The sequence below is a fragment of the Tachyglossus aculeatus genome, chromosome 2 (genome assembly GCF_015852505.1).
Source record: "Tachyglossus aculeatus isolate mTacAcu1 chromosome 2, mTacAcu1.pri, whole genome shotgun sequence".
Taxonomy (NCBI): Eukaryota; Metazoa; Chordata; class Mammalia; order Monotremata; family Tachyglossidae; genus Tachyglossus; species Tachyglossus aculeatus.
In genome coordinates, this window is record NC_052067.1 from 25,468,827 (window position 1) to 25,494,720 (window position 25,894).

Below are 25,894 nucleotides of genomic sequence, written 5' to 3' on the forward strand. Positions count from 1 at the left end.
GGCTCACAGTCTAAAAGGGGGAGACAGAGAACAAAACCAAACATACCAACAAAATAAAATAAATAGAATACATATGTACAAGTAAAATAAATAGAGTAATAAATATGTACAAACGTATATACATATATACAGGTGCATAGATACATATACATATACATATATACATATGCATAGATACATATATACAGGTGGAAAGAGCCCGGGCTTTGGAGTCAGAGGTCATGGGTTCAAATCCTGGCTCCACCAATTGTATATATATTTGTACAGCTTTATTACTCTATTTTACTTGTACATATTTAGTATTTATTTTGTTAATGATGTGCATAGAGCTTTAATTCTATTTGTTCTGACGATTTTGACACCTGTCTCCATGTTTTGTTTTGTTGACCGTCTCCCCCTTCTAGACTGTGAGCCCGTTGTTGGGTAGGGACCCTCTCTATCTGTTGCCCACTTGTACTTCCCAAGCGCTTAGTACAGTGCTCTGCACACAGTAAGCGCTCAATCAATACGATTGAATGAATGAATGAATGAATGAATGAATGAAAGAAGTACCGGGTGCAGGACTGAAACCCCATATAGGTTTCACAGATCTTACAAGCGTTTGAAATGAGCAGTTGATCTGCACTCAGACAACTGGTTAGGACATTGGGCTGTCTAAAGAAAGGTCATCAACCAGCGCTTAGAACAGTGCTTTGCACATAGTAAGCGCTTAATAAAGGCTATCATTATCATTATATCAAAATTTTTAGACTGTGAGCCCACTTTTTAGACTGTGAGCCCACTGTTGGGTACGGACTGTCTCTATATGTTGCCAATTTGTACTTCCCAAGCTCTTAGTACAGTGCTCTGCACACAGTAAGAGCTCAATAAATACGATTGATGATGATGATGGGCTGGATGGCCATGTCAAAGCCAAGGGGGCCCTGTCTAATTCATTCCACGCTGCCAGTGGGGTCAAGCAAGGATGAGCGGTAGAGCCCAGGCACTACGAACAGCAGTTCGGTTGATACGGGAATTCTCGTTCCAAGGAGCAGCAGACGGGAACACGACACGTGGCAATGGGCGCAGCACTTTCAAAAACCACGCCAATCTGCTGAGGGTTGTAGGACCTAAACACAATTGGCTTTGCCACACTCGGTCAACCTCAACAACAAAAGACTGTTCCAAGATCGGTAAGTCCTTTAAAACTGTGCCTTAAACCCTGGATGCGTTCTAAAATTAAGCATGATCTAATTTTAATCTTACCTTGGCCAATAGTACAATTTCACCAAAACTAGACTTCCTATAGGAAACTGCGAATAAACAAACTTATAACCGCTTTCATAAAACTGAGATTCTTCGGGAAAATTTTCTTCAGAAACAGAGCACGCGTTATAGTTTGGATCGGTGTTCATGAAGCAGAACCATGGCTCACTTTGATCGACTCGTGCGGCATCTTCACTCGATAACAGCCTCCACTTTAAACAACTTTCATTCTCACACTGAAACCACACTTTGCCCTCATAGAAGCTGCTTTTAACTGAAGAATTCATATCAGTGCTTGGGCTTTCTCCAGTCCTCTTGAAATTTCACTGTTTCCTGGAATTTAGAATAGAAAAGAAATAGTGAATGCTGAAGATTAACTATTTATCAATCAATATCAATCAGTTTATTGAGAGCCTGCTGTGTGCAGAGCACTGTACTAATTGATTGGGAGAGTACAATGTAACATTATAATAGAGCTGGTAGACACATTCCCTGCCCATTATAAATAGGGCTAAGTACGGTACTCGGATTTATTGCCAATTAATTTTCCCTTTTATTTCTTATCTGTCCTCCCACTCTCTAGCCTTCAAAGAACACATGCTGAACAAGGGTATGTTTCTACCTACCAACAGGCAAAATGCAAAATAAAAGCATCAATCACTTCTGGAATACGAGTGACTCAACCCATTCATTTCCTCTTCTTTCAGTAAACCTCCCAAAAGAAAAATAAGAGAAGCAGGAGAAGAGGAGGACCACAGGCTGATTCAAAGACTCTTCTGAGCATCTAGCACTGAGAGCTCTCAATAACTAGGATTATTGCCCTCTCAGTTGCACAATGAACCATCTAGACACCTTCTTGAATACTATCTTTCGGACCCAAAGGCGATTCACCCAAACCTGCCCTGCTACTGCCACAAAAACTTACGTATCCAGCCTGTTGGGTAGGGACTGTCTCTATATGTTGCCAACTTGTACTTCCCAAGCGCTTAGTACAGTGCTCTGCACACAGTAAGCGCTCAATAAATACGACTGATTGATTGATTGATTGATTGACCCTGCGGGTCAGGACAAATAAACCTGCGGGTATTGTGGCTCTCTTTGGCAGGGCAGCTACTCATATAGCCCCAAACCAGTTCCAGCTACTGGTATAAAGCAGCCACTCTGCCCACCCTCAGTGCTGCAGCGCTTAGAACAGCGCTTTGCACATCGTAACCGCTTAATAAATGCCATCGTTATTATTATTATTATTATTCTCCCAAGCTGGAGTGGGTTGGGAAGGAGGAGGGAGAAAAAAGGGCCAGCCTCAAGAAAGCAGAAGTGCGGGCCCGGCCGGGACTTACCCTGGGCATCCTGACGGCAGAGTGGAAGTCGTGGCTATCGATCAATCGTAATCGAGTGCTTACCGTGGGCAGAGAACTTTACTAAGCTCCCCTCCACTTCAAAGCCTTACTGAAGGCACATCTCCTCCAAGAAGCCCTCCCTGACTAACCCCTCCTCTCCTCTTCTCCCCCTCCCTTCTGCAACATCACTCTTACTTACGCTTGTATTCATCCTTTTAGACTGTGAGCCCACTGTTGGGTAGGGACTGTCTCTATATGTTGCCAACTTGGACTTCCCAAGCGTTCAGTACAGTGCTCTACACACAGCAAGCGCTCAATAAATATGATTGATTGATTGATTGATCCTCCCATCCCCACAGCACATATTCCTTCATTCAATCATATTTATTGAGCACTTACTGTGCGCAGAGCACTGTACTAAGCGCTTGGAAAGTACAATTCGGCAACAGAGACAGTCCCTACCCAACAGCAGGATATGTATATATCTGCATATATCTGTAATTTATTCATTTATTTATTTATCTATGTATTTATGTATTTATATTAATGTCTGTCTCCCCCTCTAGACCGTGAGCTCTAGACTGTGGGCAGGAATGTGTCTGTTGTTATATTGTACTCTCCCAAGCACTTAGTACAGTGCTTTGTACACCGTAAGCACTCAATAAATATGATTGAATGAATGAATGAATTAATTAATTAATGAAGCCCACAGAAGAACACAGTACAACAGAGTTAGTGGACATGTTCCCTGCCCACAACATGTTTACAATCTAGAGGGGGAGACAGACATTAATATACATAAATAGACTGTAAGCTCGCTATGGGAAAGGAATTTGTCTGTTATACTGCTATAATGTACTTTCCCAATGCTTAGTTCAGTGCTCTGCACACAGTAAGCGCACAATATGATTGACTTACTAAATAAATTAGATATAATAATAATAATAATGATGACATTTATTGAGCGCTTACTATGTGCAAAGCACTGTTTTAAGCGCTAGGGAGGTTACAAGGTGATCAGGTTGTCCCACGGGGGGGCTCACAGTCTTCATCCCCATTTTACAGATGAGGGAACTGAGGCCCAGAGTAGTTAAGGGACTTGCCCCAAGTCACACAGCTGACAATTGGCGGAGCTGAGATTTGAACCCATGACCACTGACTCCAAAGCCAAGGCTCTTTCCACCGAGCCATGCTGCATCTCCAGTATGCAGATATCATCATCATCATCATCAATCGTATTTATTGAGTGCTTACTGTGTGCAGAGCACTGTACTAAGAGCTTGGGAAGTACAAATTGGCAACATATAGAGACAGTCCCTACCCAACAGTGGGCTCACGGTCTAAAATGGGGAGACATAAGGGCTGCGGGGCTGATGAAGAGGTGAAAAAGGAGAGCAAATCTACATGCAAGGGTGAAGTGCAAGGCTACCGGTGCCAAGTGACCCGGCCTGCACCCAAATCATACGCTCACTACTAATTATCCCAGCCCAACCCATAACTTTGCCGCAGGCACCAGGGTTTATCCCACAAGGACTGAGTGGGATAAACTGGGCAGGCAGGTCTCTGGAATCATATACCAACCCTAAATGATCCTTCCCCATCCATAATTTCCCTGGACTTACAGAATGGCGACTGAGAGGATGGGGAAAGGGCTTTTTGTTTTGCTTTTTAAATGACGGCAGTAAGTGGGGTGGGGGAACATCCTATCTGTTCTCCGGCCCCGAGCACACGAACCAACGAGGGAGATGACCTACCTCCTGCATTTGGGGGCCACCGTAACTAGCCCCTCAAGAGGTCCGGCAGCGGTCCAGCACGGCCCTGTTCGAAATCAAATCTAAAGCCTGCCTATCCCCGTGATGGCCTGTGGCCAGACTGAAGCTTCTGGGACTACTCAGCCAGTGTGATCCAATTCTAAACCGTGGGATTAACCCCACACCAAACCGAGCTCCCTACTCGCCCGTGACGGCCTTAAAAATCACACTTTCAGGACTCATGAAAAACGGCAGGCCACAATCTTGATTTCGCAGAACGGCTAATACAGAAATATCTGGTCAAAGCGTTACAGGAAAAGATTTTTAATCAGTCAGTATTCCCTAAATGCCCACGTGTATCATGACGCTGACCTAGAGCACGGACCTGGGAATCAGAAGGTTGTGGGTTCTAATCCCGGTTCTGCCACATTTCTGCTGGGTGACCTTGGGCAAACTGCTTCACTTCTCTGTGCCTCAGTTACCTCACCTGTAAAATGGGGATTGAGACTGTGAACCCCACATGGGACAGGGGCTGTGTCCAACCTACTTTGCTTGTACCCACCTCAGCGCTTAGCACAGAAGCAGCATGGCTTAGTGGAAAGCGCCCCGGCTTGGAAGTCAGATACTGTGGGGTCTAATATCAACTCTGCCACTTGTCTGCTGTGTGACCTTGGGCAAGTCACTTCACTTCTCTGTGCCTCAGTTATCTCATCTGTAAAATGGGGATGAAGACTGTGAGCCCCACGTGGGACAACCTGATTACCTTGTAACTACCCCAGGGCTTAGAACAGTGCTTGACACATAGTGAGCACTTAACAAATACCAAAATTATTATTATTACAGTGCTGAGCACTCAGTAAGCGCCTAAATGCCACAATTATTCATTATGCTATAATTATTGGAGCCTTGGGCTAATTCTGAGAATGCATGACCTCTGCTCTCTGGCTATATAATAAAACTGATCACTGTAGGGGGCCCCAAAATCACCAGCTTCCAGTTAAACATAATAATAATAATAATAATAATGGTTTTTTTCAGCACTTCCTATGTGCTTTGATTAGTATCTCCTTTTAGGGGTAGAAAACCCAAGCACCTTCAAAATCTCCTCGTTCTGCCCCACTTAACCTGTGAATGACCATGATTACTTGTGAAACGGAGCAAAACTGTATCTACCTCATTTACAAAATCCTCTTTCTAATACTAAGCTGTCAGGGTCACAACCATTTCTAATATACTCTTGGATCAAATCACGTACTTAACTCAAATAATGAAACAGCCACACTTTAATTATTCAGACTACAAAATTTACAATGCTATCTCTCATTAGCCGGGGAATTCTAGTGGCTTCAAAATAGGCCGAACTTGGAATTATTTGATGCAGAACCACAGTAATGAGATTTTACTGTTGCCTTTAAAAGGCAAGACGATATGGGCCATTATTTTTTTTTTGAGATACTTTCTCCTCTTTTATTCTCCCCGCAATGTAAGAGAGCATTGGGAAGTTTTTCTTGCTTTCTTCTAATCACGAAAGGCTTTATGGGAGTGATTAAAGAGAGAAAAGACACAGGAGAGATGAGAGAGAGGACAAAATAGGGGAACGGATGAAAAGGGCAAAAGAGGAATTCTAAAAAGGGTAGAAAACTTTCTCGCAAGCTGAAGAGGTTTGGGATGACAGAGGAAAGAGTCTCCTAAAAACACATAAGAAATGCTCTTCTAGGCCAGGCCAATAGTCCACTTAGGTGAGTTTTCTTTGGCACTAAGGATTCTCTGAAGAAGATTGAGAGAGTTGTTCGGGGTGTGATAGTCTGCACAGTGGACCAAGATCATACCCAGGGGGAGCATCCTTAGAACAATTCTCTAGTGCTAGAGTGGCTTAGTGCACGATTAAGAAAAAGAACATACATCGATTGATGCTTTTAGGGCCTTTCTTCTTGAAAATCAGCCGGTACACAGAATTTGAATGATAAATCGTCTGAACCAGCAAAGGAGAAAAGGGAGCTATTTTGTTGCTGCCGATACGGAGAAAGTCAAAATCGAGGGTGATGTATGAAAAATGGTCCAAAAAAAAGTGGGCAATATCACAGAAGGGAAGTGGAAGGATTTATGCTACGTAGCCAATGTAATTTCAGAGTCTGTGGGCTGGGCTCAATGGGGCTCGAGTTCTGCTGCACTTCCCCTTGAAGGGCTAGTAACTTTACTAGATTGAAAGCTCCTTGAGGGCAGGAATCACTCATTCGTTCATTCATTCAATCGTATTTATTGAGCGCTTACTGTGTGCACAGCACTGTACTAAGTGCTTGGGAAGTATAAGTTGGCAACATGTAGAGACGGTCCCTACCCAACAGTGGGCTCCCAGTCTAGAAGGGGGAGACAGACAACAAAACAAAATATATTAACAAAATAGAATGACTATGTACAAATAAAATAAATAAATAGAGTAATAAATACCTACAAACATATATACATATATATAGGTCACACCTACCAACTTTATTGTATTATACTCTCTTAGTGGCACACCGTAATCAATAACAATGATTGATTCATCATTGTTTTGCCCTCATCTATTAGCGCGGCTACCCACCTACATGCCCATCTAAGGCCCGTTTACGACTACAACATCCAGGAATACGAGAATTTTAATCTCCCTCCCCTCGTTTGCTTTCACATCAGTGGGGCTGAGGAGGCAGGGACCCCAAGCAGAACTCCGCCCTAGGGCCCACGTCTGAGCTGTTCCACCACCGCACTGGGCTATTATTCGTGAAATAATTTCAGAGGTTTACAAAATAAAGTGGAAGACACAGTCCTCCATGGAAATGTGTAATCTGAAAATGACACTGGTTTTCTGGCCAACTGCTAAATATTCTGGGAGATCCTGACATCTGTTTCTGAATTTTTCCCGAGTTTTCTGCCCAAGGTATTTTAAGAAATTAAAGTTAGAATATCAAGACATAACTGTAAACACTGCAGGTCCGAGTATTGAAAATCCAGAAATTTAACTTAGCAATTAGCATTTTAGATTCTAACAAGATTCTGAGAATGCAAAAATGATTTGTGTTTTCGAACAATGTCTCTAATCCATCTCTGGGATAATTCTGTTTTCTCTTTCTGCAAAGCTACCACTTCTCCTTTCTCTATGTTATTACATTACTGCCCCAAGACAGAATTGAACAGAATATTAATGTAAAAACACACTACTTTCAGTCTATCGTGGCTTACTATCTAGGTCAAAATTCATGAATTGTAAACGTCTGAGGTACGGGTAATAAAAAAGTGTTTGTAATACTTAGGGAGAGTAGATATCTACACTTAATATTGGAGGTGGATGTCTAGTTTCTCATTTGGGAATCCATTTTGAATCTGAAGTACTTAAAGAGGAGACAAATCAGAAGTAACCCGCAGTTTCTCCATCTTTTAATTTGCTTAGCCCTTTATCCTTCCAGCTGGCACTGGGCCGCTTTGAGGGAAAAAGTACTCTCAGTCAATGGGGAACTTAGGAAAAAATCCATTGTAAGAGTCTATTCTAAAGCATTAGCGGGATTAAAAAGATTACTTTTGTTTGTAGATAAAATTTGCAGACTTTTCTCAGGAAGTCCAGGGTCATGAATTAACACGAAGAAGACGTCATTGTTACCCTAACAGAGATACCTCTTGAGGTTTTTCTGATTGGGTTTTTTTTTTTCTTGGTTCGACAGAGTCTGAAGTTCTTTCATCCTAGCGAAGAGGATTCCTAGTACAGATGGAAAAACACTTACTCGCTTGGGTTCAATCAGGCTCGGCTCGGTTCGCGTGGGCCTGGCTGGGGGCCAACTGGGGGAGCGGGCGGGGAAATAGCCATCTACTCGTTTGGTTTTGTTGTCTGTCTCCCCCTTCTAGCCTGTTGTTGGGTAGGGATCATCTCTATCCATTCCCAAATTGCACTTCCCAAGCGCTTAGTCCCGTGGTCCGCACACAGTAAGCGCTCAACGAATATGACTGAATGAATGAATGGGCTCAGAGTTTGATTTTCTCCAGGTATCCATGCATCTCTTCAATATACGGAACTCCATTTATTTCAAAGTGAGCTTGATACACTGGAAGAACATGGGGTGACAGAAGAGAAGGAGACTGTGGCTGAGAGAAAATGATCGTTCTGTAGCCCCAAAGGGACACCATATCAAGGGTACAACTTCCAAGTAATAATGGCATAGATACATGCACCGATGTACAAAATAAAGTCAATAAAAACACACCTTATGATGCTCTGGATTTGATTCAAGCCTTCAAAATTGAGCATGGAAAACTGGAGTGGGTTTAAAGGAGAGTGACCGACGACTAAAGTGTTAGAAAATGGGGCAAAATAAAGTACTGGGATTATTTACTCCTGAGAAATGAAGACTGAAGGGGTGACATGATAACAACCTCTAAGTGTATAAGGGTCTAAGGTTAAAGGAAGGTTTGTTCATTCACTCATTCAATCGTATTTATTGAGCTCTTACTGTGTGCAGAGCACTGTACTAAGCGCTTGGGAAGCACAAGTTGGCAACATATAGAGACGGTCCCTACCCAACAACGGGCTCACAGTCTACATTAGAGGTTAGAGACTAGACGTTTGTGTGTGTTTTCAAGCATCTGAAAACTCTTTCTTGCAGCTAAATCTGTATCCCTTTCTTGTCCTGAAATTAGATTTTATCTTCACTTTCGGAGACATGTCATTTTTAACCCAGTGTTGGTTTGTTGAGTAAAAGGTGAGCTTTAAACAAACTTGTTTTTAAGAATTTATTGAACTTTTAATTCTGATGCTCTTATGATTTTCATATTTTAAAAACATTCACGGCTATGATCACAGTTAAACCGTTCCTATACTGAGGGAGTGATTTGGAACTATTCTCTCTGGGTGCTATTGTGCCCCTACCATTTTACTGTAAAAGCCTCTTTCAGCATTGCACATTTATCCAGGAAACAAAGAAGTTTGGATCACCTTCTATTCTTTCTCAGAATCTCGAATATAGGAGATTTAAATGGTTTACCTAAACTTACTCAGTATGATGTTGATCGATAGTCATGATAATAATAATAATAAGCTCACTGTGGGCAGAGAAAGCATCCACCAACTCTGTTGTATTGTCCTCTCCCAAGCACTTAGTACAGTGCTCTGCACACATTAAATGTTCAATACCATTGAGAGTGATTTTTATCTTCACTGAGAGCAAATCACGGGAAAATGACCAAGGTTGGCCATCAGAAAGAACTTTCGGCAGGTGACCGCTGTTAAACCCTGAACAAATTAGCCCAGGAGATTGTGTGCAATACTTCCCTACGAATCTTTAAAAATGGAGTAGCAGATTCTCAATTGGTGGTTTGTGTGCTACGGTTTGGTAGCAAGGGGACGAGCTACCGCTCTCAAATTGTCCTAATAATAATATGAATTATGGCATTTGTTAAGCATTCACTATCTGCCAGGCACTGCTCTAAGTGCTGGGGCCTATATAAGATAATTGAGTTGCACACAATCCCTGCCCCACATAGGGCTCACAGTCTTAATCCCCATTTTACAGATGAGGGAACTGAGGCACAGAGGAGTTAAATGACTTGGCCAAGATCGCACAGCAGACAAGGGGCACAGCCAGGATTAGAACTCAGGTCCTAATTAGACCCCTTCTAGACTGTGAGCCCGCTGTTGGGTAGGGACCGTCTCTACGTTGCCAACTTGTACTTCCCAAGCGCTTGGTACAGTGCTCTGCACACAGTTAGCGCTCAATAAATACGATTGAATGAATGAATGAATGAACTCGGGGATTAGAACTCAGGCCCTCAGGTCCTGGAGGAGCCGGAATTAGAATCCATGACCTCCTGACTTCCAGTTACGTTGGATCCACAGGGCCACGCTGCTGCTTGTAACTGGAACTCACGGGCAAAAGCATCCTTTATCTTATAGTTTTCCTTAGCTTAACTTCATCTCTATCACAGCTTTACTTTCCTGGCTCTGATGGTGTATGCAAATAAGAGAGAAGGATGGAGAAAAAGAATAAAGAAGAGAAACACTGGGAACCAAGAGTACTATGGTTAACAAAATATTTAAATGTGAAAATTATGTGAGAGTAAATTACACAATTGCCTGTACAAATGCCAGGTAAATCATATCTGGATGCACTTGTGCTCTTTCTACAATTTGTATCCCCCTACACATGGACCTCAAGGTCCTAGTGAATTCCGATGGGCAAGGTGGCCCCTCAAAGCCCCTGCCAGCCTGTATTTTTATGAAGCGAGGAATTCCGTTGTGGCTAAGAAGTCAGGTGGAACCAAAACTGGCCGATTCGTTGGCAAAGGGCAATCGCGCCTTTCAAAAGATTTGCACTTCCCCACTCTGGAGCACAGATCCCTTTGTAATAATAATAATAATGATAGCATTTATTAAGCGCTTACTATGTGCAAAGCACTGTTCTAAGCTTTACAAGGAGATCAGGTTGTCCCACGGGGGGCTCACAGTCTTCATCCCCATTTTACAGATGAGGGAACTGAGGCCCAGAGAAGTTAAGTGACTTGCCCTGAGTCACACAGCTGACAGTTGGCGGAGCGGGGATTTGAACCCACGACCTCTGACTCCAAAGCCTGGGCTCTTTCCACTGAGCCACGCTGCTTCTCTTTAGGTTTTATCCTAAAACCTATTGGTATCGCTCCGGTCACTCTTCTCAGCTTGGCCCACCTAGAGCCTTTGTCCGTGGCCGCCCAGGACCATCGCTCCCACAAGACCCAAACCCATGAGGGTGGGTGACATTGTACTTCCCAAGCGCTTAGTACAGTGCTCTGCACACAGTAATCAATCAATCAATCAATCGTATTTATTGAGCGCTTACTGTGTGCAGAGCACTATACTAAGCGCTTGGGAAGTACAAGTTGGCAACATATAGAGACAGTCCCTACCCAACAGTGGGCTCACAGTCTAAAAGGGGGAGACAGAGAACAAAACCAGACATACTAACAAAATAAAATATATTGAATAGATATGTACAAGTAAAATAAATAGAGTAATAAATATGTACAAACATATATACATATATACAGGTGCTGTGGGGAAGGGAAGGAGGTAAGATGGGGGGATGGAGAGTAAGCGCTCAATAAATACGATTGAACGAGTGAATGAACGAGTGATGATGATGATGATGATGATGATGAATTGGCTCAGACTGCTTCTCTCTTCTACTTCCTGCCCGCTGCCCAACTAAGCTGTAAGGAGGAGAGGAAGAATCCTAGGCCCATTCTCATGAGGGTGAAGGCAGTGGTGGCAGTTTGCTCGGCTGGGGTCCGCACTGTGGGGTATTTGAGCATATTTGAGCATATGCACATATTTGTACATATTTATTACTCTATTTATTTATTTATTTATTTTACTTGCACATATCTATTCTGTTTATTTTATTTTGTTAGTATGTTTGGTTTTGTTCTCTGTCTCCCCCTTTTAGACTGTGAGCCCACTGTTGGGTAGGGCCTGTCTCTATATGTTGCCAATTTGTACTTCCCAAGTGGTTAGTACAGTGCTCTGCACATAGTAAGCGCTCAATAAATACGATTGATGATGATGATGATGATGATGAGCACATCCAGTTCGGGACCCCTGGGTTTCGGCCCCGTTAAACCCCGGCTCTGGTCCGGCCTCACGCTTGGGCCGGCAAAGGCTGGGCCAGGAAGAGCCCTCAAACAGGGCCCGTTCAGAACCTAAAGAGTCGATCAGTTACTCAGGATGCGGTGCTGGGTTCCAGCTTTTCAGCATGTGTGACAGGAAAATATTTTTAATGACCCTTCCTCTTCCACATGCATGGCATTCTGAATTCAATTCAATTGTATTTACTGAGCGCTTACTGTGTGCACAGCACTGTACTAAGCGCTTAGGAAGTCCAAGTTGGCAACATATGGAGACGGTCCCTACCCAACAGCGGGCTCACAGTCTAGAAGACTGAATGATTCATTCATTTCATTCAATGGTATTTATTGAGCGCTTACTGTGTGCACAGCACTGTACTAAGCGCTTGGGAAGTACAAGTTGAATGATGTCTGAATGATGTTACTGCGCTACACTGCCTATGATGATGGTATTCTATTTATTCTATTTATTTAATTTTGCTAATATGTTTTGTTTTGTTCTCCCCCTTCTAGACTGTGAGCCCACTGTTGGGTAGGGACCGTCTCTATATGTTGCCAACTTGTACTTCCCAAGCGCTTAGTACAGTGCTCTGCACACAGTAAGCGCTCAATAAATACGACTGAATGAATGAATGAATGAATGGTATGCCGTGTGAGCTTTCGGCAAAACATGTTTCACAGGAACCCAATGGAACCACAGTGCTCTGCATACAGTGGTCCATAAATAATAATACATAAATACATAAATAGTGCTCTATTTATTTTGTTAATGATGTACATCTAGCTTTAATTCTATTTGTTCCGACTACTTGACACCTGTGCACGTGTTTTGTTTTGTTGTCTGTCTCCCCCTTCTAGACTGGGAGCCCGTTGTTGGGTAGGGACCGGCTCTCTTTGTTGCCGACTTGTACTTCCCAAGTGCTTAGTACAGTGCTTTGAATACGACTGAATGAATGAATGAATGAATGAACCCAAAAACCTAGACAGTTTCTTCAGCGGCCCTCTATCCCACTCCTTTGCTCCAACCATCACGATCCCCCCGACACGCCTGCTGATGGTAGTTGCCTCCGACCGGAGCTGAAGGCTTTTAAATGCTGAACCACGGCCGAGCCATTAAGAGCGTACCATAAGGCAGTTGCTCACCATGCAGAGCGGCTGAAGCCGGCCCTGTCGGGGAGTGGAGCGGCGATGAGTTCCGCGGTGGAGAGGGGGGCAGGAGGATGTGACTTTCTGTGCGTCTTCTAAACGTTAAGTTCATTTTGGGAAGCTTTGCTCCATGAATTTCCCCCAAAGGGACGGTTGTAAGCTGCTTTTTTGATGATGATGATGATGACGGCATTTATTAAGCGCTTACTATGTGCAAACCACTGTTCGAAGCGCTGGGGATTACAAGGTGATCAGGTTGTCCCTCGAGGGGCTCACAGTCTTCATCCCCGTTTTACAGATGAGGGAACTGAGGCCCAGAGAAGTGAAGTGACTTGCCGAAAGTCACACAGGCGACAACTGGCGGGGCCGGGATTTGAACCCACGACCTCCAGCTCCAAAGCCCACGCTCTTTCCACTGAGCCACGCTGCTTCTTTTAAAAAATGGTATTTGTTAAGCATTCATTCAATCGTAGTTATTGAGCGCTTACTGTGTGCAGAGCACTGTACTAAGCGCTTGGGAAGTACAAGTTGGCAACATATAGAGACGGTCCCTACCCAACAGTGGGCTCACAGTCTAGAAGGGAAGCACTTCCTATGTGTCAAACGCTGTTCCAAGTAAGCGCGGGGTGGGTACAAGTTAATTAACCAGTCTCTGAGAACGGGCATTTAATCCCCATTTTACAATCAATCGGTCAACTAAGTGCTTGGGAGAGTCCCATCCAACTGAATTAGTCTCTTAGACTGTGAGCCCACTGTTGGGTAGGGACTGTCTCTATATGTTGGCAATTTGTACTTCCCAAGTGCTTAGTACAGTGCTCTGCACATAGTAAGCGCTCAATAAATACGATTGATGATGATAATTAGCACATGTTACCTGCTCATAATGATTTTACAGGGAACTGAAGCATAGAGAAGTGACTTGCCCAGGATGATACAGTCAAGCTCGTTGTGGCCAAGGAATGTCACTATTTATTGTACTGTACTTTCCCAACAGCTTAGTACAGTGCTCTGCACACAGTAAGCGCTCAACAAATATGACTGAATAAACTGGTCGATCCGGGATTAGAACCCAGGTCCTCCGACTCCCAGTCTCGTGTTATTTCCACTGGGTCGTGCTGCTTTTCATTTGCATTTATGAAAACACTGGAAAGCCAAATGCCTCCACTCCCCCCTTCCTGCTGCCCTGTCAGGTCTCCAGGTTTCCTAATACTCAGAAATATTAGGTCCTAATCCTACTGTCTGGATGACTAACCGTTACGAGTCACAGGGTGCAATCTGAACCCTGCTACAGCTGGCTGAGTAGACTGCAGAACAGATGGATAAGGGATTTTTTTTTTCATCACTATTACAAGACATTACTTGTTAAGTAGATTTTATTAAACTAAAACAGACTACTACTCTCTGTGGCACCCTACTAAATATTTCCTAACAACTTAATACACTGCAATCATCACAGTGATCTACTGCGTTAAAATGAAACTGAAAAGTCAAGTGTTAGAAAAAAAGAAATCAGAAAGACGAAATCCGGGCGGATTTGCCAAAATTCCCTACGGATTCTCACTGTCCCTGGATACGACCCTAAAATGCGACAGCAAAGTGAAGGAATACAGAATTAGGAAAGAAAATCAATTCTTCCTGAATTGATATGTTATGCATTTCTGTTTTCCAACAGAATAAAGGTCTTTAAGATAAAGTATATTCAATAGGGGTTCTTGTGCAGCATCAATTTTTATTACAATATGAATGTACTTTGTGACTGATGTATCCCAGATGGAAAAATTACCACAAACCAAAGGAGTTCTGTGCAACACCAGAATTTAATGAGACAGAGTGAATAACTACAGACAGCATAGGAATGAAGATAAATGGTTACTTATAATAGAAATTGTTTTTACTGTTTGTATGTGAATGAGAAAAGTAATGATTGTTCTCTAAACAAAGAACAGTCATTATTCTTTTGCTTTCCAACTCTTTAGTTATAGAAAATGCATCCATTTTAAACCAAGGGATGTCCCAGATGATGCGACTATTTGGGGACTCAGAAAAACAATAGCATCTTTACCTCTGTTTCTTAGAATTTGTCATTTTACCGTTACTGGTTACAATTTAGAGGTGTTCACACGTTCTAACGCACCTCACTTGTAATTCATGATTAAGGCTCAATATTGAAAATTCAATATTTCAATTTTGTCTTCAGTTATTTTAAGAACATACTCATATAGGACTTCCTGAATTCTGGTGGGGAGAAGTTTATAATTTGCATTGAAATTTGTACTTTTTTTAAAATATTTCACCAAACGAGGACTACAAACAAAGATCCCAGGTCTCGTTATCCAAGGTGAAGTAAAGGTGCCTATATTTCACTTGCATACATATTTTTTACTCTATTTATTTATTTATTTTATTTGTACATATCTATTCTATTTATTTTATTTTGTTAGTATGTTTGGTTTTGTTCTCTGTCTCCCCCTTTTAGACTGTGAGCCCACTGTTGGGTAGGGACTGTCTCTATATGTTGCCAATTTGTACTTCCCAAGCGCTTAGTACAGTGCTCTGCACACAGTAAGCGCTCAATAAATACGATTGATGATGATATTTGTTTTTATTTTCATAATGTTTTGAGTTGGCCTAATGAAACTTCTTATGTATTATTTATTTATAAACACAATGCGCAAGGCATCTGCAGGAATTAAGGAGATAAATGACAGAAATGTGAAACATTTCCTCAAGAAAAGAAAAGCAGAGAAACAGAGTTGCCTGGTGAACAGAGCAAGGACCTGGGTTCTAATCCCAGCTCCGCCACTTGTCTGCTGCATGACCTCGGGCAAGTCACTTCACTTCTCTGAGCCTCAGCTGCCTCATCTGTAAAGTGGGGGTTAAGACTGTGCGCCCCATGTCGGGCATGGACTGTGGCCAACTTCATTAGCTTGTATCTACTCCAGTGTTTACTACAATGCCTGGTACGTAGAAAAACTTACCAAATGCCATAAAAAAGAAGGAAAACAAAATAAAATAAGATGCGGGACTCACCTTTGGTAATATGAGTTTACATTTTTTCCGCTCTAGTTCTAAGAAAGCATTTCCGTGGATGGAAATTAGAAATTCAGGAATTTCCCTGGGAAGAAGACTCCCTCCCTCCCCCTGGGGTGGACGGGGGCAGAAGCTACTTTGCCAACTTTTAGAAAACTGAAATGTTTATAGCGACTTTGACCCAGAACAGCCTGGACTGAAGAAGTGTTGAGCCCAACCGCCCTCTATCATCCCAGCATTTATTCATTCATTCAATCGTATTTACTGAGCACTTACTGTGCGCAGAGCACTGCACTAAGCGTTTGGGAGAGTATAATACAACAATAAACGGACACGTTCCCTGCCCACAATGAGCTGGCAGTCTAGAGGGGCAGGAGACAGACGTTAATACAAATAAATAAATTTAAGGTATATACATAAGTGTTGTGGAGTTGGGGGGGGAAGAACAAAGGGAGCAAGTCGGGGCAATGCAGAAGGGACTGGAAGAAGAGGAAAGCGAGGGTTTAATCACGGAAGTCCTCTTGGAGGAGATGAGCCTTCAATAAGGCTTTGAATAATAAAGATGGTATTTGTTAAGCACTTACTATGTGCCAAGCACTGCTCTAGAGGGAGAGTAATTATCTGTTGGATTTGAAGGGGAAGATTTGAAGGGTTCAAATCCTGGCTCCACCACTTGTCAGCTGTGTGACTTTGGGCTAAGTCACTTCACTTCTCTGGCCCTCAATTCCCTCATCTGTAAAATGGGGATTAAGACTGTGAGCCCCCCGTGGGACAACCTGATCACCTTGTACCTTCCCAGCGCTTAGAACAGTGCTTTGCACATAGTAAGCGCTTAACAAATATCATTATTATTATTATAATGCAACGGGTCATGTGGCTCTCCCGGAGTATCCTACTTCAAGCTGAATAAAAGGATCGCCTTAGCAACGCTCATTAACATGGCTTGGGGAACCAACTGCAAAATAGCTACCATTTTCTACAGTGAACTTTAAGATCTTACAAACTGGAACTGCTGGGAACTGTCAGGGAAGTCAGGAAAAGTCTAAGACAAAGCAGCCTGCTTGGAACCAACTTCTCTGTTTCCCAAAAGCTCTCTTGAATTTCACTCGGTATGACAGATGCCACACATTTGTTCTTGAATCCCCTTCCCTCTAATCTTCTCTCTTGATGAAACAATTAAACAATAGGATTTATTTGGTGTCCACTGTGTATAAAGCACTGTACTGAGTATGTGGGAGGATACATTGAGTCAGAAGACAGGAGTGGTAGCAGGGCCTAGTGGAAAGAGCATAGACTTGGTAATCAAAGAACCTGGGTTCTAATCCCATCTCTGCCAACTGCTTGCTGTGTGACCTTGGGCAAGTCACCCAAATTCTCTGTGCCTAGGTTTCCTCAACTGTAAAATGGGGATTAAATCCTACTCCTTCTTACTTAGACTGCACACTGGGAGCCCCATGTGTGACAGGGACAGTGTCCAAACTAAGTGACTTGCATCTAACCCGGCGCTTAGAACACTGTAGGACACATAATAAGCATTTACCAAATACCGTTAAAAAAAAAAAAAGACAGTTTCCTTGCCCTCAAGGAGCTACAGTTTTCTTTTAAGGTTACAACACAATTTCGGGGGGAGGGTTGCAGGAATGCAACTCCGTCTTACAGGAAGACTACCTATGCTACTATTGCTCAAATAAATCTCAAGAAAAAGAATTAAGTGCACTAGACTGTCTTTAGCCAAGAAATGTTCTATGTGAAATAGTAAAAACAGGCAATAGGCAGTATAATGCTGATCAAAAAAATTCCCAACGATTTCTCTGCCTTGAGCAGTTTCTCAGGATGAAATGGTTCTTCTAAAGGAAAAATAATAATAATAATAATAATTTTGGTATTTGTTGAGCGCTTACTATGTGCCAAGCACTGTTCTAAGCACTGGGGAGGATACAAGGTGATCAGGTTGTCCCATGTGGGGCTCACAATCTTAATCCCCATTGTACAGATGAGGTAACTGAGGCACAGAGAAGTGAAGTGACTTGCCCCAAGTCACACAGCTGACAAGCGGCGGAGCCTGGATTTGAACCCATGACCTCTGACTGCAAAGCCCGTGCTCTTTAATTATCATGGTACGTAAAGAGAGAAATGGGCATTTACTTTAAGAGCTGGCTTGTATTTATTCAGCTATTTCATCCTGACATATCTGTACTACCTGATATAGCTGTATGCCTGTTGATGTACCTTTTCCTCAGATAGTGAGCCTCATGTGGGACAGGGACTGCGTCCAACCGGATTATCTTGGATCTAAACCAGTGCTTAGCCAGTCATACAACTGTATTTACTGAACACTTACTGTGTGCAGAGTACTATACTAAGCGCTCGGGAGAGTACAATATAACAATAACTGACACATTCCCTGCCCATAATGAGCTGACAGTCTACAATGCCATAGTCATCACTTCACGAATACCATTATTATTATTATTATTATTATTATTATTATTATTATTATTATTACTATAAATGTCTAAATAACCAAAGTCTCAGGGATCAAAACGCAAGTTCCGTAAAATTATTTTGAAAGTAAAGTACTTACTAACGGGAGGTGAAGTGTCTCCTTTCCAGGAACCACCTTAAATGCGTCCTTGGAACTTCCCCCTTTCCACCTGTGACAAAAGAGTGTGGATTTCCACAGTCACAATCAGCAAATACTCCTTTTCCACCACCCTCAATATCTGAGCAGGCACAAAAGAGTTCCATCCATCTCATCTTCTTTAAAATACATTTGGAGAATTCCCCACTTTGGCCTGGGTTTAGAGAGACGGGAGACAAGGAGAGACTCTGGAAAGCAGCTTGGCCTAGTGAAAAGAGTGTGCGCCTGAGAGAATCATCATCAATCGTATTTATTCAGCGCTTACTGTGTGCAGAGCACTGTACTAAGCGCTTGGGAAGTACAAGTTGGCAACATATAGAGACAATCCCTACCCAACAGTGGGCTCACAGTCTAAAATGGAGTTTTTCTCCTGGCTCTGCTACTTGCTTGCTGTGTGACCTTGGACGAGGTCACACAGCAGGCTGGTGGTGGAGCCGGGATTACAACCCCAGTCCCCTGCCTCCTATACCACGGGTTTCTTTGATGTGAAAACTGGTCAAACATTTCAGCAAATTCCCAAATCTTGCATAGCATTCTGCAAGCATCTAGACTATTGTTGAATATGCTGTCTTCTGATACACTGTTATACTTGCCTCAGTAAAAAATAGTAACAATAATGGTATTTGTTAAGTGCTTACTACATGCCAGACACTGTACTAAGTGCTAGGATGGATACGAGCAAATCGGGTTGGACACTGTCCCTGCCCCACGTGGGGCTCACGGTCTCGATCCCCATTTTCCAGATGAGGCAACTGAAGCATAGAGAAGTGAAGTGACTTGCCCAAGGTCACACAGCAGACAAGTGGCAGAGCCAGGGTTAGAACCCGTGACCGTCTGACTCCCAAGCCCGGGCTCTATCCACTAGGCCACACTGCTTTTCTACGGCAACGCTGCTTCTCTAAGAAAGAAGTCGGTGGGCTCAAAATCAAGAGTCTTGAGTGTCAATCTTTACGACTGTTCGACAATATATAAAACGGGGCAGAGGTATCAGGGAGACGTGATCTTGGCTCTCCTGAAAAGGAACAAAGCACCTTTATTTAGTATGCTTGAGACGGCGGAGTCACTTGTCTGATTTGCCAGATGGGTAGGTTCACATTCCCAATCGTTTTACGCACCAATACTCAGTTTTGGGAGGGGATTCCAGAACAAACATCATTATTAAAAGAAACAAACAAACAAAAAAAGTGAATCCCCAAAGTTGTCCATGTAAATAAATTAGGAGTGTCAAAGCAACTACAGCACCATGGCCATCAAAAGAACGAAATAGTTAAATGGATCTTCAAAAGACTGCCTCTAAATGAGAATCAAGTGACTTTCTCCCTGCAGAGAGGAAAATTATTAACAGCATCACTCTTACTTTCACATCACATAACTCCCCATTATATAGAAAATAAAGCCCAATCATTCCTCATGGCTATTAATAAAAGAACACGAATATCGAGTAAACAGATTTTTAAACTTTAATCCATAGTTACATGGTTTTATCAATAATCACACCCACTGACCACAGAATCACATTTGCTTAGTTCTAGTTAGGTAAACGTTTCAAAGCGTCTTTTTTAGTCCCTAGATAAGTCTCATTGGAAGCTCTCCCCCAGTAACGTGGATATATTTTGGGACGAAGAGACACAGTAGGTTGCAAAGAATACAAACAATACAGCAAAGAATACAAACAAACCCATCCTTAAACTAAGAAAAGGTAAAGATTAAGCAACACCCTTAAAAGCCTTTAAAGACTGTGGCAGCACAAGATGTGTGTCTATGTGTTTGTGATATTTTACAAATGACACTACCACCGGTAGGTCCCTATCTCTATATCCAAGTGCCACTGAAACGAGTGACTGACGTCCTCTCCTGCACTATGGTACGAACACCTCTGCCACCCAACCTGTGGGCAGCATAACTGCAAGTTGACATCTTAAAATGTCATACTGCACTCAGTTCCTATCAATCAATCCATAAACGATACATATTGGGCGCTTATTACGTGCGGGGCACTAAACCAAGCACTCGAGAGAGTGCGATACAACCAAGTGGGTAGACACACTCCCTGCCCGCAAATCAGTTAACAGTCATATTTCAAGTACAGAAATATGAGAGAGAAAAGAGTCATTTGGTTGTGAAACTGAGTGCAATTTCTATTCATTTTTGGTTGGGCTCAACCCATGTATAAGTCTAAAGGGATTTATCAGTTCATTGAAAATTGACTAAATAAGCATTCACTACCAAGCTTTTGTTTCCCACAAGTGGCAAGGGTATATTATGATTCCCATCAAGGTGAAACAACATACGAATCTCTCCTAAAATCACAAATGCTATCGGTAGTTTACACTGCTTGATGATGTAACATTACAGCCCCACTGATGATCCCTTGGAAAGATCGCAGTTCTGGGAATCGGAAGACCGGGATTCTACTCCTGATTCTGCAATTAGGGGAATGCCTTCTGGGGCTAGGCCAGCAATGGTGAAGATTTCTAATCTCCCTTCAAGGCCCTACTGAGAGCTCACCTCCTCCAGGAGGCCTTCCCAGACTGAGCCCCTTCCTTCCTCTTCCCCCTCTCCATCCCCTCATCTTACCTCCTTCCCTTCCCCACAGCACCTGTATATATGTTTCTACGTATTTATTACTCTATTTATTTAGTTATTTTACTTGTACATATCAATTCTATTTATTTTATTTTGTTAGTATGTTTGGTTTTGTTCTCTGTCTCCCCCTTATAGACTGTGAGCCCACTGCTGGGTAGGGACTGTCTCTATATGTTGCCAACTTGGACTTCCCAAGCGCTTAGTACAGTGCTCTGCACACAGTAAGTGCTCAATAAATACGATTGATGGTGATGATGATCAAAGAACCACCTCTTGGAGTTCTCCTAAGTGGACAGAAGCGGTAAAAATCCTGCAAAATAGCTACCATGGGTGGTGAAAAGACCAGTGGCTCCCAAAACAACTACCAGCTGGTTTATGACACAATGACACACATATAAGTGTGCACTTTGTGTACGCTTCGCAAACGGCTGCACTATAAACCCAACAGGAACTGACTGGCAGAGATGAGACTATGAATGATTCTGCACAAACTATCGCTATTCATTTCCTGCACAGGTTCTTAGTCTTGATGCCTCAGACTAAAGCTCGCCCTTCATTAATGATGAGTGACTAAACCATCATTGGAAATTGTGGGAAATATATTTGTAGATACTTACACAAATACTAAAAAGAGCTAAGTATTTCTCAAAGGGAGGCACTGAAACCCCTAACGGATCACAGGGGAGTTCAGGAGGAGTCACGGAGAATAGAGCTGCAAGAGATCTGAAGAGCCATTTGATGATGGTATAAATGAACTCCAGTGTAGAGAAGCAGCGTGGCTCAGTGGAAAGGGCACAGGCTTTGGAGTCAGAGGTCATGGGTTCTAATCCCGGCTCCGCCAATTGTCAGCTGTGTGACTCTGGGCAAGTCACTTACCTTCTCTGTGCCTCAGTTACCTCATCTGTAAAACGGGGATTAAGACTGTGAGCCCCCGTGGGACAACCTGATCACCTTGTAACCTCCCCAGTGCTTACAACAGTGCTTTGCACATAGTAAGCGCTTAATAAATGCCATCATCATTATTATTATTACAACCAGGGTACTCTTTTCGGCCCTCCCCACTCACGCTCTCTGAGCCTTGAGATTTGCTGTGGTGGCAAGGGGGAGATTAAAAGAGGAGCTTTTTTTATGGGCATGGACTGTATCTACCAACTCGCATATTATACTCTCCCAAGTGCTTAGTACAGTGCTCAATAAATACCACTGACTGATTGATTGATTTCTGGTCAATGGCAGTTGAAAAAGTTTGAGAACCACTCGTCTAGATAACTCTTTCTGCTGGTATATATATACCATATATATATATACATATATATATATACACACACACACACACACACATACACAGTCAGAATCTTACTCCTCTTCTCAACAGCAAGTTAGTCAGTCCTTAAAGATTTATTGAGTCCTCAGTAATTTATTAAGACTCAATAGAGTCTCTCTCTTCCTCCCTTCAAAGCCCTACTGAGAGCTCACCTCCTCCAGGAGGCCTTCCCAGACTGAGCCCCCTCCTTCCTCTCTCCCTCCTCCCCTTCCCCCGCGCCTTACTTCCTTCCCCTCCCCACAGCACCTGTATATATGTACATATGTTTGTATGTATTTATTACTCTATTTTATTTGTACATATTTATTCTATTTGTTTTGTTAACATGTTTTGTTTTATGGTCTGTCTCCCCCTTCTAGACTGTGAGCCCACTGTTGGGTAGGGACCGTCTCTATATGTTGCCAACTTGTACTTCCAAAGCGCTTAGTGCAGTGCTCTGCACACAGTAAGCGCTCAATAAATACAAGTGAATGAATGAACAAACTGCACTTGACTCTGCCTTCATGCAGTGATCTCTTTCTTGTTGAAGTAAATTGGAGCTCCAAGTAGAGAAGACATACAGCAAACATGGAAGATAATTGAGACTATAGTTACAACGAATGGTGTAGTGGATGGAGAAGACGCCTGGGTGTCAGAAGGTCATGGGTTCTAATTCTGGCTCTGCCAACTGTCTGCTGTGTGACCTTGGGCAAGTCACTTCACTTCTCTAGACCTCAGTTCCCTCATCTGGAAAATGGGGCTTGAGACCGTGAGCCCCACGTGGGACAGGGACTGCGTCCAATCCGATTTGCTCGTATCCACCACAGAACTTGGTACAGTGCCTAGCACATAGTACACACTTTTTTTTCCCCACAGAAGCAGCATGGCCTAGTGGAAAGAGCATAGGCGTTGAAGTCAGAAGGACCTGGGTCCTAATTCCAGCTCCACAACATGCCTGCAGTATGACCCTGAGCAAGTCACTTCACTTCTCTGTGCCCCACTTACCTCTTCTGTAAAATGGGGTGGGCCTCATTTCCCTCATCTGTAAAATGGGGATGAAGACTGTGAGCCCCAGGAGGGACAGGGACTGCGTCCAACCTGATTACCTTGTATCTACCCCAGTGCTTAGGACGGTGCTTGGCACACATTAGGGGCTTAACAAATACCATATTATTTTACTTTGATTGAGTTCCCATGCTCTAGTGGAATGTTCTGCACAAAGTCAGTACTTTATAAGCGCTACTGCTGCAGCTTGCGGTTCCCTGATTTATAGCAGGCATGATTTAGGGTATATGTAACACCCCAGAATGACAAGGTGTACATATAAGGAGCATCTTCTACTCGGAATGAATCCGGCTAAATGATTACTGTCAAGAATGATTATTCTAATTTTAAAATGTGTTTTGTGCTACAATATGTCAGGTAATGAAGAGAAATATGAAAACTCCAGATTCATTCTGTGTTCATGTTGAATAAGCAATTTTACGAACATCTTTTGCTGCATGATTCTCAGTTTCTAACCGGCATAATCCCCAGCCACTAACCCTTGCTCCAATACTTGTTCTAGTTACTGGATTAGGAGGGTATTCATTTGAAAAGATTCTAGAGTTTTACCTAGAAGAATAAATAATAATAATGTTGGTATTTGTTAAGCGCTTACTCTGGGCCAAGCACTGTTCTAAGCGCTGGGGTACATACAAGGTAATCAGGTTTTCCCACATGGGGCTCACAGTCTTCATCCCCATTTTACAGAAGAGGGAATTGAGGCCCAGAGCAGTTAAGTGACTTGCCCAAGGTCACACAGCTGACAGGTGGCAGAGCCAGGATTAGAACCCATGACCTTTGGCTCCCCAGTCCGGGCTCTTTCCACTGAGCCAAGCTGCTTCTCTGAAGCAAGAACAGATTAGTGTCCCTGCTTTTAACCTTTACTGCCGGTTCTTTTGACCGAAATGTAAGTTTTCCGGGAGCTATCGACAGTGTTTAAAAATCTGTTCTGAATACACCCCTTCATTGTTCAATATTTAATACAAGAGGGAAGGGGAAGCGAGAGTACTTTTTTGTACATAACTGCATGCTTGTGATCAAAGTGGAAGTGAAAAACAGTAGGAAAGCTAGCAGCTTTCGCCTTGTCAGAGCTAAAAGTAAAAATTGCTAAATTTCCGGATAAAGGGAAAGGGGCAGCATGAGGATTTTCAAGTTGGGCACTTTCTGGTGGTTTGGGCAGCTTCATCACGGCAGGCAAATTCTTGAAAGCAAAAGACTTTCACCGGCTGAACATAAAAGGACCTGACAATAATGGATGGGGTTGGAAAAAATGTCTGAGCTGAAACATGCTTAAAAAATATAGGCTAGATTAAAAATTGGGCTTAAATCTCCAGCGAGGGAGTTTTCGGATGTTCCAAGTGGGGTCAGGAGGTGGGGCTTCCATGGGGCCAGGGCCAGCGGTCCATAAGGAGGAGGGAAAAGGCAGCCGAGTAAGATACTGGCCAAAGGAGTTTGGGGGCTGGCACCGGGGCTGTTGCCACAATCACCTCCCGGGCAGAAGGCAGCAGCACCGGAGGGCTGGAGTGACCCTGGCTGCAGCGGACTGTACTGGACGGCGAAGGGAGTGGTGGCTGAGCGAACCCGGGTTCCTCTTTTTTTTCTATCCCCCACTCTTTCTCTTCCCCTCAGTGTTGATGTGGGACTCTCTCTCTCTCTCTCTCCTGTTCCCCAACTGCCTTCAGAGAAGCAGTGTGCCTAGTGGATAGAGCACAGGCCTGGGTGACAGAAGGGCCTGGGTTCTAATCTTGCTCTTCCTCTCGTCTGCTGTGTGACCTCGGGCAAGTCACTGAACTTATCTTTGCCTCGGTTACCTCATCTGTAAAATGGAGATGAAGACTAAGAGCCCGACGCGGAACAGGGACTGGGTCCGATCTGATTGGCTTGTATCTACCAAATGGATGTTGCCAACTTGGACTTCCCAAGCGCTCAGTACAGTGCTCTGCACACAGTAAGCGCTCAATAAATACAATTGATTGATTGATCTACTCCAGCACTCAGCACAGTGCCTGGCACATAGTAAGCAAATAATAATAATGACAACAGTAATAATAATTGTGGTATTTGTTAAGTGCTTTCTATGTGCCAAGCACTGTCCTAAGCACCGGAGTAGAATCATCATCATCATCACCATCAATCGTATTTATTGAGCGCTTACTGTGTGCACAGCACTGTACTAAGCGCTTGGGAA

General features: G+C 43.1%; 1 protein-coding gene across 4 annotated transcripts in view; it reads right to left on the bottom strand.

Annotated features, from left to right (window-relative positions):
- The window catches only part of ZCWPW2 (zinc finger CW-type and PWWP domain containing 2), a 134,304-nt gene that overhangs the window by 81,212 nt on the left and 27,198 nt on the right, over positions 1–25,894 (bottom strand). For all 4 annotated transcript variants that reach the window (XM_038769778.1, XM_038769795.1, XM_038769787.1 and 1 more), the window contains 2 exons: positions 18,717–18,786; positions 1,246–1,578 (listed from right to left, as the gene is read on the bottom strand). In XM_038769778.1, coding sequence (XP_038625706.1) covers positions 1,246–1,532 — 287 coding nt within the window. In that variant the 5' untranslated portion in view covers positions 1,533–1,578; positions 18,717–18,786. The remainder of the gene's footprint in view (positions 1–1,245; positions 1,579–18,716; positions 18,787–25,894) is intronic.